The sequence below is a fragment of the Chiloscyllium plagiosum genome, chromosome 25 (assembly GCF_004010195.1).
Source record: "Chiloscyllium plagiosum isolate BGI_BamShark_2017 chromosome 25, ASM401019v2, whole genome shotgun sequence".
In the NCBI taxonomy this organism is placed as follows: Eukaryota; Metazoa; Chordata; class Chondrichthyes; order Orectolobiformes; family Hemiscylliidae; genus Chiloscyllium; species Chiloscyllium plagiosum.
In genome coordinates this window covers 30,103,023-30,120,572 of record NC_057734.1, presented here as the reverse complement: position 1 = coordinate 30,120,572, position 17,550 = coordinate 30,103,023, and the positions used below count along the sequence as shown (strand labels likewise).

The 17,550-nt window shown below is 38.8% G+C and overlaps 1 protein-coding gene across 2 annotated transcripts in view; it reads right to left on the bottom strand.

Annotated features, from left to right (window-relative positions):
- The window catches only part of ascc2 (activating signal cointegrator 1 complex subunit 2), a 57,915-nt gene that overhangs the window by 28,073 nt on the left and 12,292 nt on the right, over nt 1-17,550 (bottom strand). For both annotated transcript variants that reach the window (XM_043715825.1, XM_043715824.1), the window contains exons 3-10: nt 15,156-15,314; nt 13,084-13,254; nt 9,504-9,633; nt 9,341-9,408; nt 8,315-8,425; nt 7,148-7,260; nt 6,544-6,618; nt 1,625-1,732 (exon numbers count right to left, since the gene is read on the bottom strand). In XM_043715825.1, the coding sequence (XP_043571760.1) occupies nt 1,625-1,732; nt 6,544-6,618; nt 7,148-7,260; nt 8,315-8,425; nt 9,341-9,408; nt 9,504-9,633; nt 13,084-13,254; nt 15,156-15,314 (935 nt within the window). The remainder of the gene's footprint in view (nt 1-1,624; nt 1,733-6,543; nt 6,619-7,147; nt 7,261-8,314; nt 8,426-9,340; nt 9,409-9,503; nt 9,634-13,083; nt 13,255-15,155; nt 15,315-17,550) is intronic.

Below are 17,550 nucleotides of genomic sequence, written 5' to 3'. Positions count from 1 at the left end.
AGGGCAGAGAAGAGATGTTGTTAGGATATTATTGAGACTTTGTCTTAGCTAACAAAAAAAGCAGATGATGATCTAGCAAATGCAAAGAGAGGGCAGAGGATGAGGAGAAGACATTCTCTTAGAGAGTTGAGGGGAGATGTACTGATAAATGGGGTGAACAATTCAAGGATCCCAGCATGTCCTATGGAAGAGAGCCTTAGCTTAAAAAATGCAGAAACTCTGGTATAAACACCGGGAGTGAACAGAGAATATTCTATGTAAGAAACACAAGACTCGGGTAGTTAAGAAAAGTAGTAATCTGGAAAAAGGTTACTTATTTTTAAAAAGATTGGAGAAAAATCTAGCATGGGAAAGGAACAATCAGAGAGTGACTACATAAAAAGTGTAGCATGGTATAAATGAAAAGGAAATGACTTAGGCAGGACAGCCTTAGATCGAAGTATTCAAATGTATTAGCAAAGTCATAAATGTCAATGAAGTTCTCAAAATGGAGGAATGTGGAATCATTTCCATCACAGAAAAGGAAAACTATTCTAAATGATATGAACAGGCTCAAACTAATATATTGGGCAGGCCTGTTTGCGTATTGGGAGAAGGGGATAAACAAATTATGTTCAAGAGAGTTTCTGATCTTATGATCTGGTGTTTCATAACAAGATTGTCATTCAGAAATAAGAATTGCTGCTCACTATACTCTGCATCAGATAGATAGAGATGCTTCCACTATATGGTCATAGGGTTTCATGCCTACATAGGAATGAAAAGAGGAGAATGGGAAGTTAGAAGTTAAGTTGCAAATGGGCATATATTGGTAGAAAGAGGAATCAATTTGAATACAATTCTATTTACTTGCTCAGAAAGGACCCTCTAAAGCGATTCATTAAATCCTAATCCAGTTCTTAAAAAGATCTCTTCAGCTCCATTTCATTCTTATTAACAATAGCTTTTTAAACATTTAGTGTGAAGATGACATGCAATTCTGGATGTAAAATCAATTCAAACAAGCTGGAGTTAAACACAGATTAGCTTAGCTGTAATTATTTTATGCCAATGCCTGCTGACAGCCATCTTGCAGGTGCACATATGTGCCAGGACAGAAACATGCATACAATTCCAGAAATGCCAGATCACCATGTGGAACTCTGATGGTGTTGTACAAAAAAAAATTCCCATGCGTAAAGAAGCACTACTAAACAGAGCTTGAAGGAATGGGGTCGGGGGGTTGGGAATGACATACCAAGTGAGGAAAGAAAAAAATGGGGGAAAGAGTGCACCACATCCAGTGAACACAGGTATGCACAAATTTGAGCGGTGCATAATGACCATGCATGTAGTGTCAAAAGACACAGCTTTTTCTTATAAGGTCAAAGGGAGAGGTATATACATTTGAACCTTCAATGACACATTACTGGATGAAGAGAATAGCAGAGCAGCTTGCTAAAACTCATGGATGAAACAAAGCAGACATACTGACATTCGGTAAGTTCAGCTCTAAACCAAGCCACAGCTTCGAAATAAAATGTACATGATTCACATCTAAGTTCACTTGGTGTAATATCTACAGAGAATATGTCAATATAGTTTTCCACAAAAATAAGTAAATTCAGAGTTGCTGCTCCCTTACCCATTTTCTAGAATAGGTTGAAGGCACATATTGTTAATGATACAATGAAAAGCTTCAATCATTTTTTTCCTTGAGTGAGAAAGCCTCTTCCATAAATTTTCCTGTAAACTGAAGAGAAAAATATATTCACAAAATTAATAGCTTCAGTGTAGTTAGGGGAGACAAAGTCAGACAGATTGTAATACCTTCTGATTATCTAATCTTGCATCAATTCTTGCTTTACACAACAACATTTCTACTCCTCTTTGAATGTTTAATTGGTCAGTGTATTCTAATAACCTGAAGAGTCTAAATAGGAAACTCAGTAGGAGAGTGGATAAATATACTAAACTTTCGCCTCAAGGATCCAGGTTGGAATCCAAACCAGAACATTCGTATATGAAATTTTGCTTTTTACCATGGTTCCCTCGGTCCTCAAATGAAATAACTACCAAGGGAATTAGCAGTCTGCTCAACATGGGCAGTAACCAATTAGGCTCCACTTAGGTGTACTTACCAAACCCGCTAGCATTTCCAATGGCATCTTTCGAATCTGAAGGCCAACCTCATGTTTTTTTTAAAAACTCATTTGTGAGATGTGGGCTTTGCTGGCTTGCAGCACTTGTTGCCTGTTCCTCGTTGCCTTTGAGAACGTGGTGGTCAGCTGTCTTCTTGAACTGCTGCAGTCCATCTGCTGTGGGTTGACCCACAATACCATTAGGGAGGGAATTCCATGAATTGGGCCCAGTGACAGTGAAGGAATGACAATGTATTTCCAAATCAAAATGGTGGAGAACTTAAAGATGATGGTGTGCTCACGTATCTTTGCTCTATCCTTCTAGATGGAAGTGGCCATGCGTTTGGAAGATATTGCTTGAGGATCTTTGGAAAAGTTCTGCAGAGCACCTTGTGCATAGCACACACTGCGTTGATGGTGGAGGAAGTGGATGCAAAGCCAATCAAGCAGCTGAAAATTGTGGTGCTGGAAAAACACAGCAGGCCAGGCAGCATCAGAGGAGCAGGAGAATCTATGTTTCGGGCATAAGCCTTTCTTCAGGAATGAGGCTGGTATGCCAAGCGGGCTGAGATAAAAGATAGGGGGGAGGGAATTTGGGGGAGGGGCGCTGGGAATACGATAGGTGGAAGGTGGTGAGGGGGAGGGTAATAGGCCAGAAAGGGGTGGAGTCGGAGAGGTCGTGGAAGAAGATTGCAGGTCAAGAAGGCAGCGCTGAGATAAGGTGGGGGCAGGGGAAATGAGGAAGCTAGAGAAATCTACATTCATCCATGTGGTTGGAGGGTTCCTAGGCAGAAGATGAGGCGCTCTTCCTCCAGGCGTCGTGTGGTCAGGGTCTGGCGATGGAGGACGCCAAGGACCTGCATGCCATTGGCGGAGTGGGAGGGGGAGCTAAAGTGTTCAGCCACGGGGTGGTTGGATTGGTTGGTGCAGGTGTCCCAGAGGTGTTCTCAGAAACCTTCCGCAAGTAGGCGGCCTGTCTCCCCAATGTAGAGGAGACCACATCGGATGCAGCAGATACAGTAAATGATGTGTGTGGAGGTGCAGGTGAATTTGTGATGGATATAGAAGGATCCATTGGGGCCTTGGAGGGAGGTGAGGGGGGAGGTATGGGAGCAAGTTTTGCACTTCTTGTCGTTGCAGGGGAAGGTGCCGGAAGTGGAGGTTGGGTTGGTGGGGGGGGTGGACCTGACGAGGGAGTCGTGGAGGGAGTGGTCTCTCCTGATACATCGTATCATCCTCCGTCATTTCCGCCACCTCCAGACTGACCCCACCACTAGGGATATATTTCCCTCTCCACCCCTATTAGCATTCAGGAGAGACCACTCCCTCCGCGACTCCCTCGTCAGGTCCATCGCCAGACCCTGGCCACACGACGCCTGGAGGAAGAGCGCCTCATCTTCCGCCTCCAACCACACGGTATGAATGCAGATTTCTCCAGCTTCCTCATTTCCCCTCCCCCCACCTTATCTCAGTCCCAACCCTCGGATTCAGCAACGCCCTCTTGACCTGCAATCTTTTTCATGACCTCTCCGTCCCCACCCCGGCCTATCACCCTCACCTCCTTCCACCTATCGTACTCCCAGCACCCCTCCCCCAAATTCCCTCCCCCCATACCTTTTATCTCAGCCCACTTGGCACACCAGCCTCATTCCTGAAGAAGGGCTTATGCCTGAAACATCGATTCTCCTGCTCCTCGGATGCTGCCTGGCCTGCTGTGTTTTTCCAGCATCACATTTTTCAACTCTGGTCTCCAGCATCTGCAGTCCTCAGTTTCTCCCAATCACGCAGCTGCCTTGCCCTGGATTGTGTCAAGCTTTCTGAATATTGTTGGAGATGCACTCATCCAGACAAGTGGGGAGTATTCTATTACATGCCCGACTTGTGCTTTTTGGATGGTGGACTGGCTTGGGGAGTCAGGAGGGAGGTACTCGCTACAACTTTCCTAGCCTCTGACCTACTCTTGTAGCCACTCTGTTTCTGTGATGAGCCCAGTTGAGTTTCTGGTCAATGGTAACCCCCAGGATGTTGATAGTGGGGGATTCAGTGATGGAACACCATTGAATGTCATGGGATGATTACATTGACTCCTATTGGTGATTATTATAGCCTGGCATTCATGAGGTGCGAATGTTACTTGCCACTTGTCAGCTCAAGCTTGGATGTTGTCCAGATCTTATTGCATTTGAACACTTACTGCTTTAGTATCTAAGGAGTAGCGAATGGTGCTGAACATTGTACAATCATTACTGAACATCCCCACTTTTGATCTTATGATGGAGGGAAGGTCATTGATGAAGTAGCTGAAGAAGTTTGGACCTGGGACACTACCGAGAGGAACTTCTGAAGAGATGTCCAAGATGACTGACCAACAACCACGACCATCTTCCAATGTGTCAGGTATGACTCCAACAATCGGAGAGTTTGCCCTGATATCCATCGATTCCAGTTTTGCTATGGCTCTTTTACGCCACACTCCATCAAATGCAGTTTGGATGTCAAGGACTGTCACTCTCACCTCACCTCTGGAATTCAGCTCTTTTGTCTATGTTTGAACAAAGGCTGAATTGAGGTCAGGGGGTTGAGTGACCCTGGCCGAACCCAAATTGTGCATCACTGAGCAGGGGTTATTGCTGAGCAGGTGCTGTTTGATAGCACTATTGATGACATCTTCCATGACTTTTGTCCTGCTTTTGACGTAAAAGACATACCTGGGTAATTTTCTACATTTTCAGGTGGATGCCAATGTCGTAATTGTACTGGAACAGCCTGGCTAGGGAAGCAGCAAGTTCTAGAGCACAAGCCTTCAGTACTATTGCCGGAATGTTGTCAGGGTGTGTAGCCTTTCCAGTATCCAGCATCTCCAAACGTTTCTTGATATCAAATGGAGTGAATTGAATTAGCTGAAGACTAATATCTGTAACGCTGGGGACGAGTAGAAGAGGTCGAGACAGATCATCTACTCGGCACATCGAGCTGAAGATTGGTGCAAGTGCTTCAGCCTTATCTTTTGCACTAATGTGCTGGTCTCTTCCATCATTAAGGTTGGGGATATTTGTGGAAACTCCTGCTGCAGTCAGCTTTTTAATCATCCACCACCATTTATAACGATGTGGCAGGACTACAAAGCTTAGATTTAATCCATTGTTTGTTGGATCGCTTAGCTCTGTCTATCACTTGCGGCTTATATTGTTTGGCATGCAAGTAGTCCTGTTTGGCACCTTCAACAGGTTGACATATCATCTTCAGATATGTCTGGTACTGCTCCTGGCATGCCCTCCTGTACTCTCCATTGAGCCAGGGTTGATCCCCCGGCTTAATAGTGATGGTTGAATGGGGAATATGCTGGGCCGTGAGGTTCCAGATTGTGCTGGAGTACAATTCTGCTGCTACTGATGCCTACAGTGTCTCAATCTTGACCTGGAAGATCTGCTTAAAGTCTGTCCCATTTAGCATATCACTTGGGAAATAGGATCCTGATAGCAAGCCAGAAAGCCTTTGGTGCCTCTTCTTATCTAGTTCAATGAATGACCCACAACAACGAGGCCACAATGAGGACCACAATGTTCTTCTGGACCTGGCTTAATAGTAAATTTTCATTAGAAAATTGGGCAGCACCATGACTCAATGGTTAACACAGCTGCCTCACAGTGCCAGGGATATGGGTTCGACTCCAGCCTCGGGCAACTGTTTGTGTGGAATTTGCACATGACTGCGTGGGTTTCATCCGGGTGCTCTGGTTTCCTCCCATTCCAAAGATGTGCAGGTTAGCAGAATTGGCCATAGTGTCCAGGATTATGCAGGCTAGGTGGATTTGCTATTTTAAATGAGGGGGTTAAGGATAGGATGCTCTTCAACGGGTCGGTGCAGACTCCATGGGCCGAATGGCCTCTTCAGCAACCTTGTTCATGTAATTCTGTCTCAGTATTGTCCACTTTGCCAGGTAGGCCTGTCAGCTGACCAGTGCTGCAGGCCTTATCAGTCTCCTACCTCACAAACCCACCCTCATTGCTCAGAGAACATGGAGACTGCCAACCAGGCACCCACCTCACAAAAGTTGCATGAGTGGGAACCTTGATGATAAACTTCGGGATCCATATATGGTCTGAGTTTTAGATTCCTGGCAGACACAGGAAAATTCAGTGACAACAGTAAGGTACATGACAAAAATTTAAATGGTCCAGAGTAAAATCACAAACAGGAATAAATGAATAGTTATTTCAGAGTCTGCTGATGCAAAGAGAACAATCTGAATATCCTACTTTTCTGCTGTCAAACACTGAAGTTCTAAGATTTTCATGGCATAACACAAATAATTGAGAATTGGAGAATATGAGATTCTTTTTGTAAAGTGGTCAAGGAGAATTGCTCAATGCATTTAGATACATTAAACGGTTAAAAAAAGCCTTCATGAAATATATTTTACCTAGTTTCATCGAATCGTCTCTTTTTGATTGCACTTTCTAGTTCAGGGACAATTACTTCATAAAATGAGGCTAACCTGCAAGAAATAAAGAGAAACAGTTTTCATGGAGAAGTTATTATTCCAATGTATCTTCGCCAATCTTACTCATTGTTAATTTTAAAACTGTTTTTTCTAAAGAATTTTGGTTTACGTGTGCTTGTTAAAATATCCTGTAGCTGCATTAAAACTAAACAGATTAAGTGTTGACAGCAACCAATCTCACAATACATTAACATGCCAAGTCAATTGGACCTACAGGAGGAGTATTCCCTGATTGTTTGACAAAAAGAAAACTACCTCCATAAGTCATTTCTCCGGAAAGGGGGAAGTAATAATCATCAGCACCACTGAGTTGATCCATATTGTCACTGTCAAAAGTTATTGCTTCAAGAACAGCACAAGAATAATGGAAAATAATCATCAGGCATTTTCTAAGATGTGGAAAAGTTCAGCAGTAGAATAATGGAAGAGAAAATGCTATAATTTAGATCAGAGAGACAAGATTAAATGAAATTTTAGTAGAACCAAAAGCTCAGTAATGACATTTAAACACATACTTTCATACCTATGAATAAAATCATGCTTTTGCATTGTCCTACTAGCTTCGGGAAAGATATCCAAGAATGCAAAAAGTGTAGTACAGGTATCACATAGATACAGCAAAATATCCTTAAATTCCTGGAAAAACAAAAATTTTATATTTATAGATAACATAATGCTAATCTACCACGTACAAAATACTAAGAAACATTGAGAATGTTTTTAAAGTTTGAATAAGTCACAAGTTTCCAAATAAAAGAATTTTCTAACCAAGAATATTTTTGTGTAGACATTGTATTTCTGTTCCCACAATTATTACAAAGTAGTGAGTACAAGAAGCTTTGCAGTTTAATTTGGAAAAATCAGACAAACATACAGTGTTTAAAGCAAAATAATGCCACTTCTTAGTAAACTAAGTACTAATCATTTACAGATATCAGTAGTCAGGTAAATATTTATGGCAGAAAGGTAATGATCCAAAAAACAGGAACAGGCCCTCTGACACACCATTTCCGCATCAACCATGATGCCATTCTAAACTGATCCCATCTGCCTGCACATTGTCATATATCAACATATATGACAGTCATCAAGAAATCCAATATGGATTTCAGAAGTAAGGTGTTTACTGCTTGAAGAATTGGGAACAACATTTATTTTGGTGAACGCATTTATTTATTTATTAACTCACTGACTAATTAGCTGGGATTAACTCACTTCTTTTATTTCAACATTATCAAGCTATTTAACATGAACCCTTCATGTCTGAAGATGTATGTCAATGCAAAACAAAACTGTACTCATGACAAAGCTATTTTTCCATACATACAGTATTAAGTCTGTTGTCAGTAAAATAAGCTGAGATGCTGTAGATAACAAGAAGTGTTAAAAAATTAAGGTGAAGTTAAACTTCAGATGTGTGCAGTGTCAACAAAATGGAAGAGTAAAGTGTTTTATTATTTTAACTACCAACCTGATAAAAAATTATTTATTAAACAATGAAATATTACAAGTTATGTTTTCTGTAGTAAATTAAATAAAACTGATTAAACTATAATAGGCATTGTATATCAAAGTGTTTGAAATGAATATAATTAACCAGAATCTTTGTTTCTCTTTTCCTGATGTAAAGTTCATTGCACATTTTATTGACAATACAAAATAAAAATCAATGTCTTAATCTAAACATCACCTGTAGAGGCATATCCATGAGTGAAACTTTGGTGGGAGCATCAATCTTCTGAGGCCTTTGTGAATGATTTTCCAATCTTAAGCCACACTTGTCACAAATACTACTAAATACCTAGAAGACAAGGCAAGAAATGGATTAAAACTTTAAATTTACCAATACTATTCAGCTCATTTAAAACATACAAAACCACATTGTTATATTTACACAAACACTGGAGAATGATCTGCTCTTCAAGGATCTCAATGTTGAGGAGTGGATTACAGTTTTTGCATTCAAATACTCTGAAGTAAAGTACAACATGGGTCACTTTAAAATAAAGCTCTTGCCACTGCTCCAAGAACCTGCCTAAACCCTTGGAGTTTTTGATCAATGTGAGGTTGTTAATATCAGATCTTATAATTCTTCCAGGACCAATCATATTTTTTAAGACATAATGACTGAACAGTACTATTAAAAGACTCACTAGGCAGGGTAGGTCTTGGCTGATAAAGCATCTTCTACAGAGATAATGAAACTTGCAAGATATTTAACTAAGTGTTAATATACAGGAATTGTTTAACGCTGCAGACTGCACCCAGTAAAATATTCTACTTCATTAAACAAATTATCTTTATTCTTGGCAGGGAGGTGGAGCCTTCAAACACAATATTTGAAAGGGAGAAGTACAGAGTATTCTTTGGATCATCAAGAATTCTTTTTGTAGCCATCATTTACTTTGTGCTAATTTCAATCTTTATTAGAAAAATGAGAGATTTCCCTCAGATTCCTTGCAGGTGCAAATATTTGCAGCCATCTTCCTCCAGCTGTGTTGTCTTCATTATAAACTTACACAAACTGTCCAAGGATATATACTATACTTATAGCAAAATAACCAAGTATATAACAGACAAATCAAGGGTTGCGCAGTGGTAGTGCCGCTATCTCTGAACCAAGTAGCACCAGTTCAAGTGCCACCTGCCCCCAAGGTGTGTAACGACATCCCTACATATCCTGAAAATATCTATAATGCACAAATCAGTTTGTTACCTGGAGAATTGTGGGCACCGTTTCATTCAGATCATTAAAGTAATTTGGTTGTTGATTAAAAATGTTTCCTATGTATTAGAAGAAACACAATTAAAAGTTCAAAGAAAACTTTCTGAAAATCATTCTTAGTCCAATCTTTAAGAAAAAATGTTTTCATACGAACCAATCATCTTCTTAAGGAGAGTAGCATTTCCTTTTCCAAATATCACACACAAGTCAAAGATCTTTGGGATGTCAAAGAGAAAACCATCATAGATTATTTCTCCAAAAGCTTCAGGTGTAATAAAGTGTTCCTGTTAAAAGAATAACATGAACAGAAATATTAACAAAATGAAAAAAATCTGCTAGGATACATACAAAATAGGGGTAAAGCTCTTTAAATTTCATCAAATTGGCAAGGAATGGCTACTGCGAGAGCCAAATCTTCAAATAACTTGCCTTGTTTCACTGCAAATGATAAAATATACTGCATATCAAAAGTACTTAAAAAGTAAAAATAATTTGCATTTGGGTTTTGAAGGGGATTTGTAGTTAGTGGACTCTCTCCGAAGAGGGCAACTAAAGGTATTTCCAGCCCAGATCTTTGCTCACACCTTTTCCATGGCATCCCTCTTGACAAATGTTTTCATTTCAAATTGCAACTATTTCATTTGTGAAAATCAATCAATGATGCAACAGTATCTTTAACTTAAGTTAGCTTTGTGTACCTATCACAGGAGCAGCAGTTTTAATACAACTTAAATCCATTTGTGTTCTCAAAAACAGCTGCTGCTCTTTGCAAATTTGAATTTCCAGCTGCTGACAAAGAGCTAAGTAGCTCATAGTTCAATATAGGAAGTAAAATGAGCATTCCTGTTTTACTGTTTCTGGAGCACTCTGGTTATTTAGGTTCTGTGGCTCACTAAGTTAATAAATTTGTTATTTAACTGCAAAAATGAGTGAACCACAAGTAAACAGAATTGATGCTTTGTCATTAATTGGCTCTGTATGTAAATTAAACAACTGGAAACATTGGTGATGTAATGGTGGTTTTGGTTAATAGGTGCAAATTGCCACAAGTAATTTGATGAAGCCGTTCGGCTGTGTATGATAGGGGCGAGTGCCTCATCCTCTGAGCCAGGAGGCCCTGGTTCAATTCCCAGCCACTCCAGAGATGTGTAATAACATCTCCGAACAGATTGATTAAGGAAAAGAAAAACAGGACACTTGTGGCAATGTCCCTACGTATGACCAGATGGCTTGGGTTCAAGTTTCACCTGGTCCAAAGATATGTCACAGGTTGACAAAAATATCTAAACAAAACTCATCAGTTGCCTGGATTCAGCAGTGACCAAAGGAAACTCTGATGAAAAACTGACATTTTCCTCAAGACAGATAACACAAGTGAGATTGATGAATCTGCAAAGTTAACACTTTAGGTACAATTGCAAATTTATGAATACTACATCACGCCAGGATAGGTCAGACTCCATGCAAGAGTTAATCCTTTCTTTGTTGTGTATTCATAAACTGGGTATTCACAAATTTGCAAATGGCAAGTTAACATGAGAATATTCATGAATTAAATATGACACCAGAAGACTACATAACGTAAAGAAAGTAAACCAAAGGCTTTTTGAGGTGCAGGCTTTTTGAGGTGCAATAGGTTTTCAGTTACACATCTATAACACACAGGTGATATTTAATTTTACAATTTTTTTGAAGTATTTTATAGCTGCATATTCATAACATGTACATCTTGAGCTTAGTGTGCGCAATCAGATAACTTCAGGTTTCACACAAATGTTTTGTTTCATTGTTCAAGGCAACGGATTTTTAATGATTACTCTTTTAAGAATTTCTTCAAAAAGTTATCTGAAATGATTTTAAAAAGCATGCAAATGCTGAAACTTGTTCAAAACCTTCATTTCCAAGTACTATTTTCAAACAACCTGAACAATTTAAAAATGAAGCATTCCATTAATTTCCAATCTCCTGCTACATTCTGAAATGGATGGAAAATGCTTCAGACATAAACAAGCGACTGAAGTTGTGGAAAATAGATTTAGGTTTGGAAGATAATCGAAGGAGAAGATAGAGGGTGGTGGTGGAGGGTTGTTTTTCAAACTGGAGGCCTGTGACAAGTGGAGGGCCACAAGGATCAGTGCTGGGTCCTCTACTTTTCATCATTTATATAAATGATTTGGATGTGAACATAGGAGGTATAGTTAGTAAGTTTGCAGATGACACCAAAATTGCAGGTGTAGTGGACAGCAAAGAAGGCTACCTCAGATTACAATGGGATCTTGATCAGATGGGTCAATGGGCAGAGAAGTGGCAGATGGAGTTTAATTCAGATAAATGCGAAGTGCTGCAATTTGGGAAAGCAAATCTTAGCAGGACTTATACACTTAATGGTAAGGTCCTAGGGAGTGTTGTTGAACAAAGAAACCTTGGAGTGCAGGTTCATAGCTCCTTGAGAGTGGAGTCGCACGTAGATAGGATAGTGAAGGCAGCATTTGGTATGCTTTCCTTTATTGGTCAGAGTATTGAGGCGTCATGGAGCGGCTGAACAGGATGTTGGTTAGGCCACTGTTGGAATATTGCATGCAATTCTGGTCTCCTTCCTATCAGAAAGATGTTGTGAAACTTGAAAAGGGTTCCGAAAAGATTGACAAGGATGTTGCCGGGTTGGAGGATTTGAGCTATAGGGAGAGGCTGAACAAGCTGGGGCTGTTTTCCCTGGAGTGTCAGAGGCTGACGGGTGACCTTATAGAGGTTTATAAAATCATGGGTAGGATAAATAGACGAAGTATTTTCCCTGGGGTGGGGGAGTCCAGAATAAGACGGCGTAGTTTTAGGGCGAGAGGGGAAAAATATAAAAGAGACGTAAGGGGCAACTTTTCACACAGTGTGGTGAGTGTATGAAATGAGCTGCCTGAGGAAGTGGTGGAGGCTGGATGGGTATATGAATAGGAAGGGTTTAAAAGGGATATGGCCCAAGTGCTGGCAAATGGGACTAGATTAGGTTGGGAGATCTGGTCAGCATGGACGTGTTGGACCCAATGGTTTGTTTCCATGCAGTACATCTCTATGACTTTATAATCTTTCAAGGATTCCACCTCGCTTTGATAATTTTGTTTCAAAGAACCTGTGTACAACAGATTGCGGTTTAATTATCTGTAGCTCCAATTCCACTTGGAATTTAGATTTAGTTTTGCACTAGTTTGCTAATTCTTCTACACATTCAAGCAAACATAATTTGAAATACAATGCTTTAAAGTATCAAAGGAACTATATACATCTGCAATTCATTTCAAGGTGTAACTTTCTTGACCTGGAGCTAGAGACATATCATCCAAGAATCAAAAAAGGAAAAGAAGTCGGTAAATAAGCTATATTGTGATAGCCCATATTACATAACAGACAATACAGGCTCGACAATTAACCACAGCATTGGCCGGTTATTCAAGAGGCTCTTGTGTCTCAGTGGTAGTGTCTATGCATGTGGTCCAAAAGGGCTGGATTCCATTTACTCCAGGCTGTGTCACAACACTAAAAATACACATCAAAGAAAATCTTGAACTGTTATTCAATATTCAATCATCTCCCCTTAACGCTCCTTGTTGATTTTCCTTAAACTTCACTCAAACAGACCAGAATGTCCATTTATATTCTGTTGTGGTAAAAGGCCAAACTTAACTTTCAATTAAAAAAAAAATACAGAAAAACAAAGATACTGGAAATATTTCAAAACACAATACTTTGGATTCCTTGTGGGTAGACATCCTGAGAAAGATCATAAAAACACTGCGATGGAGACGTTTTTGCACCTCTTCTACAGCTGGGTTTGGGTTCACAAATTCATCATACTGACGAGGTGTATAATGCAAGAAAGAGTCCAAACATTTCTGCATAGTTTCATCGAAAATAACCTAAGAGTGAAGAAAAGGAAAGTGAATACACAAGAAGCTGTGCACGTCCTGTTAATCTGTTTACATTACAAATCCATACATTCACATTTATAATAGAACTGGTGTTATAATCTTAGCTGATGGCACTACTGGACAAATCAGGTCCCAGCATGAAATCTGACCTGAGATCATTTTTTAAAATTTTGGATAACAGCATCAGTAGACTGAAACATATTACAACAAAAGATGAACATTGAAAAAAGGTATCGGGATATAGAAGACAGTTAAAAAATATTAATGTCTACACCAAAGTGTTTTCAAATTATTTCCCAACAATATCTGTTTACAGAGATTCAAGTTAAGATAAATTACCTCATTATAGCAATTTTTAAAATTTTACTCAACTGACTCGCCCAGTTTCTTTCCTTTGAATTCTGGTGACTTCTTACTTGAATGCTCTCAAAACTGAGAGCTCAAGTTTTCTCAGTTTCTAATAACTCGCAGATTTCTAATCGATTTTTGAAGTTGTATAAACTAAACCTTTCTACTAGTGTGACTATGTTTACTTTGAACGGACTTGTCTTCCTGAAAGGAGAGAAACTAAATTTGCTTCTGATCCTAGTCAAGTTCTCTGAATTGCCTTAAAATAATTAAGTTTCTGATCTTCCTAAACTAAGATCAATTCTGATTATTCTAAGTTGAATTGGCCTTCAATACTTATCGACCATTTTAAACCACTATATGAATAATTCTTATTAAAACACCAGAGGGGTCTTCAGCCATTTGCTTTCAGAGCAATGTTGGAGTTAAGGTCACAATTTCACAACAACCTTGACCTTTATTTTATTTTATTTTAAAGAAAACTTCCATAAAGATGAGCCAGATTCATCCTCCTTTAAGATAAAACTCAACCCTCCAAAAATATTAACATAGATAAACTGTACATCTTTTGTCTCACTGGCTATATAAATTTACCATATTAATATTGTGCTTGTCTCCCAGTGCATCTGTTGAAGTACCATCATTAGTAACAGGCTGTAATGACAAGCTTATATATACAGCTTTAATTTAAAAATAAATATTGATTTCAACAGCTCATTGTTTTACATAAAAACCATCTTAAAATATGCTATTCTGAATAATCATAATTAAGTCTCATTCATTCGGTTTAGAATTGTAAAAATTTAGAACAAGCATATGTGGATCTTCTAGCTGGCGACAATATAAATAGCTTGAATAGAAAACATCAAGAAATTGAGCTATTAATTTGTGAATATTCATAGATCCACAAATGGTTCTAAAATTGATAAAGATTTCAATCCATTACATTTAAATGTACATACATTTTTGATTAAAATTAGTGAAATCATGAAGTGAACAGTGGAGCCTTGTGGAAACAATTTTCTGTGGACTCCATGGTTTAAAATATTACTTTATTTTCACAATATTGTGTGAAAATAAGAAATGATTATATTCTTCGACTTCCTGGAATATAATTTCATCAGAGCTATCTTTCTCAGGTACAATTCTTTTAAAGGCAAATTTTTTAAATGCTTTCATCTATTAATATTTTGAAATTAAAACATGGAAACTCAATCATTTAACAAAACTGAATAACTTTACTATAAAAATAAACTGACTGCTGTCCACAAAGGAATCATTTTATGAGCATGTCAAAACTCTTTACCAAACTGGATATTTCAACATGGCCATGTTATTCAAAGATATCAATGTTATCTTGCATGTGAGCCCAATACATATCCTGTTTGTACATATAAATACAAAGCAAAGTGATGGTTACTATGAGACCATCACTGGCCTCACCACCTGAACAGAAGCAAATACTTAAAGCCAATGTAATATTATACTTGTAAAATTACATAAACTGGATATAACTTGGCCCAGAAAGCTCATTTTATTACCTGACACCAAAATTTATCATGAGCAAGTGCTAGTAACCAATCCAGATCATTAGCAATGAAATTTGCACGCTCTAGAAATTCTTCCACCAGAGCTGGTGTGCCATCTTGAGGTGGTGGCTTGTACAACACAAAGTGACGATCTTTTTTCCGGCTTGGGTGCTATTTAAAAAAAAGCAAACATTAAGTATTGGTATTGAACACAATTTAGGTTCACAAAAATCATGAATGTATAGATTATATTAAATGCATTTTCCTGCAAACCGTGATTTAAATTATATTACAATAATAAACTAATGGTGAAATTCTCTCCAGAGTCACTACATTCTTACAACTGCTTTTGAACACGCTCCCAAAGGGCGAGCATTGGATAGTTTAATATCACATCACCACACCCAAGTGCCCCCGTCAGAAACTAGACCTGTTCTGCACTCTGGGCAGTACTCGAACCTTTAAAACTGCATTATTCAAGAACGTTTAAGCCAAGGATTAGGACAATATGAAAACAAATACAAAAAGAACACTGAAAAAAAGTTGATCAACAGTTATGCACAATTTATTAAAGTTGTCCATGCCGAGAACAATATTATTGATCGTGCTATTACTGCTTGAACAAACATAGGATAACTTACAGAAATTAATACAACGGTGATGTTTATAAGTGATATTTAGGAAGAACATATAAGAAGGCAAAACAAGGTGGAGTTACACCGATAATAAGGGATTAGATCAGTATATTATGAAGGAAGATCTCAGCTCAGAAGAACAATGTGTGGAATCTTTTGGGTGCACCTAAGAAATAGCAAGGGACAGCAGACATTGCTTAGAGTTACTTATAGGTCTCCATACAGTAGTGGGAGTGTGAGAAATACTATCAATCAAATGAGAGAAGCATGCTGAATTGGCAGAATTATTGTGCATGACTAATCTGCACATATCCAAGGAAGGCATAAGTGAGGGCTGCAGACGCTGGAGATCAGAGTCTAGGTTAGAGTGGTGCTGGGAAAGAACAGCAGGTCAGGCAGCATCTGAGGAGCAGGAAAATCGACGTTTCAGGCAAAAGCCGTTCATCACACATACCCAAGTAACCCAAGTGAGCAGTAAAATTCTGGAGGATGAGTTTTTTAAATATAGTATTATGTCATTTAAAGAGGTGATTAACAACCTTATTGTGAGCCTTGGGTAGTGTTATCGAATAGAGACCTAGGTGAATGTTGCACCATAGGTAGACAGAGTGGTCAAGAAGACATTTCACATGCTTGCCTTCATTGCTCAGGCCACTGGAGTATAGGAGTTAGGACGATATGTTGAGGTTGTACAGGACGTTGGTGAGGCCACTTTTGGAGTACTGTGTACAGTTCTGGTCACCCTCTGTAGGATGGATATTACTAAACTGGAGAGGGTTCAGAAAAGATTTAAAAAGGACGTTGCCAGGAGTTGCCGGTTTGGTTATAAGAATAGGCTGGGACTTCTTCCAATCGTGCAAAGGTCTTTTCCCTAGGGTGGGGGAGTTTAAAACTCGAGGCAAGGTCTGAAGAGAAGGAGTTAAGAGAAATTTGAGGGGCAACGTTTTCACACAGAGGGTGGTTTGTGTGTGGAATGAACTACCAGAGGAAGTGGTAGATGCAGGTACAGTTACAACAGTTAAAAGACATTTGGATAGGTTCAGGAATAGGAAAGGTTGCGGGATATAGGTCAAATGCAGGCAAGTCAGATTAGTTTAGTTTGAGAGATTTGGTCAGATTGGATGGGTTGGACCAAAGGGTCTGTTTCTATGCTGTATGATTCTATGCGTGACCGCAATATGATAGAATTTTACATTTGGTTGAAAGGGAGTTAGTTCATTCTGAAACAAGTTGGTTTAATTTGAGTAAGGGATAATTGAAGGCATGATAAATAAATTGGCTGAGGCGTTTTGGGAAAATACATTAAAATGCATGCCTGTACATAGACAGTGGACAATAGTCTTTAAAGAACTATGATTTACAGCAACTATACATTCCTTCAATGTGCTAAAATACAAAAAGGTCAGTAAATTGTGGCTAATAAATTAAATTCAGGATTGTACAAGATTAAAAGGCCTAAAAGTTACCACAAATAGTAATTCAGAGGATTAAGAGGTTCATAGAAAACAACAAAGCAGTGCCAAGAAAGTGAGAAGGGAGAGTAGAATATGAATGCAATCTCGCTGAAAAGGACTGTAAAAGCTTCTACAGTTAAGTAAAAGGGAAACATTTGTTTAAAACAAATGTGAGCCAATTACAAGCAGAATCAGGAAAACCTGTAATCAGAAGAGAAATGCCACAGAAGCTTTATGATTACTTAATGTCTGATTTCACTGAAGAAAGTACCAGAAATTTTCCAGAACTAAAGATCTAAAGTGACTATGGAGAATGAG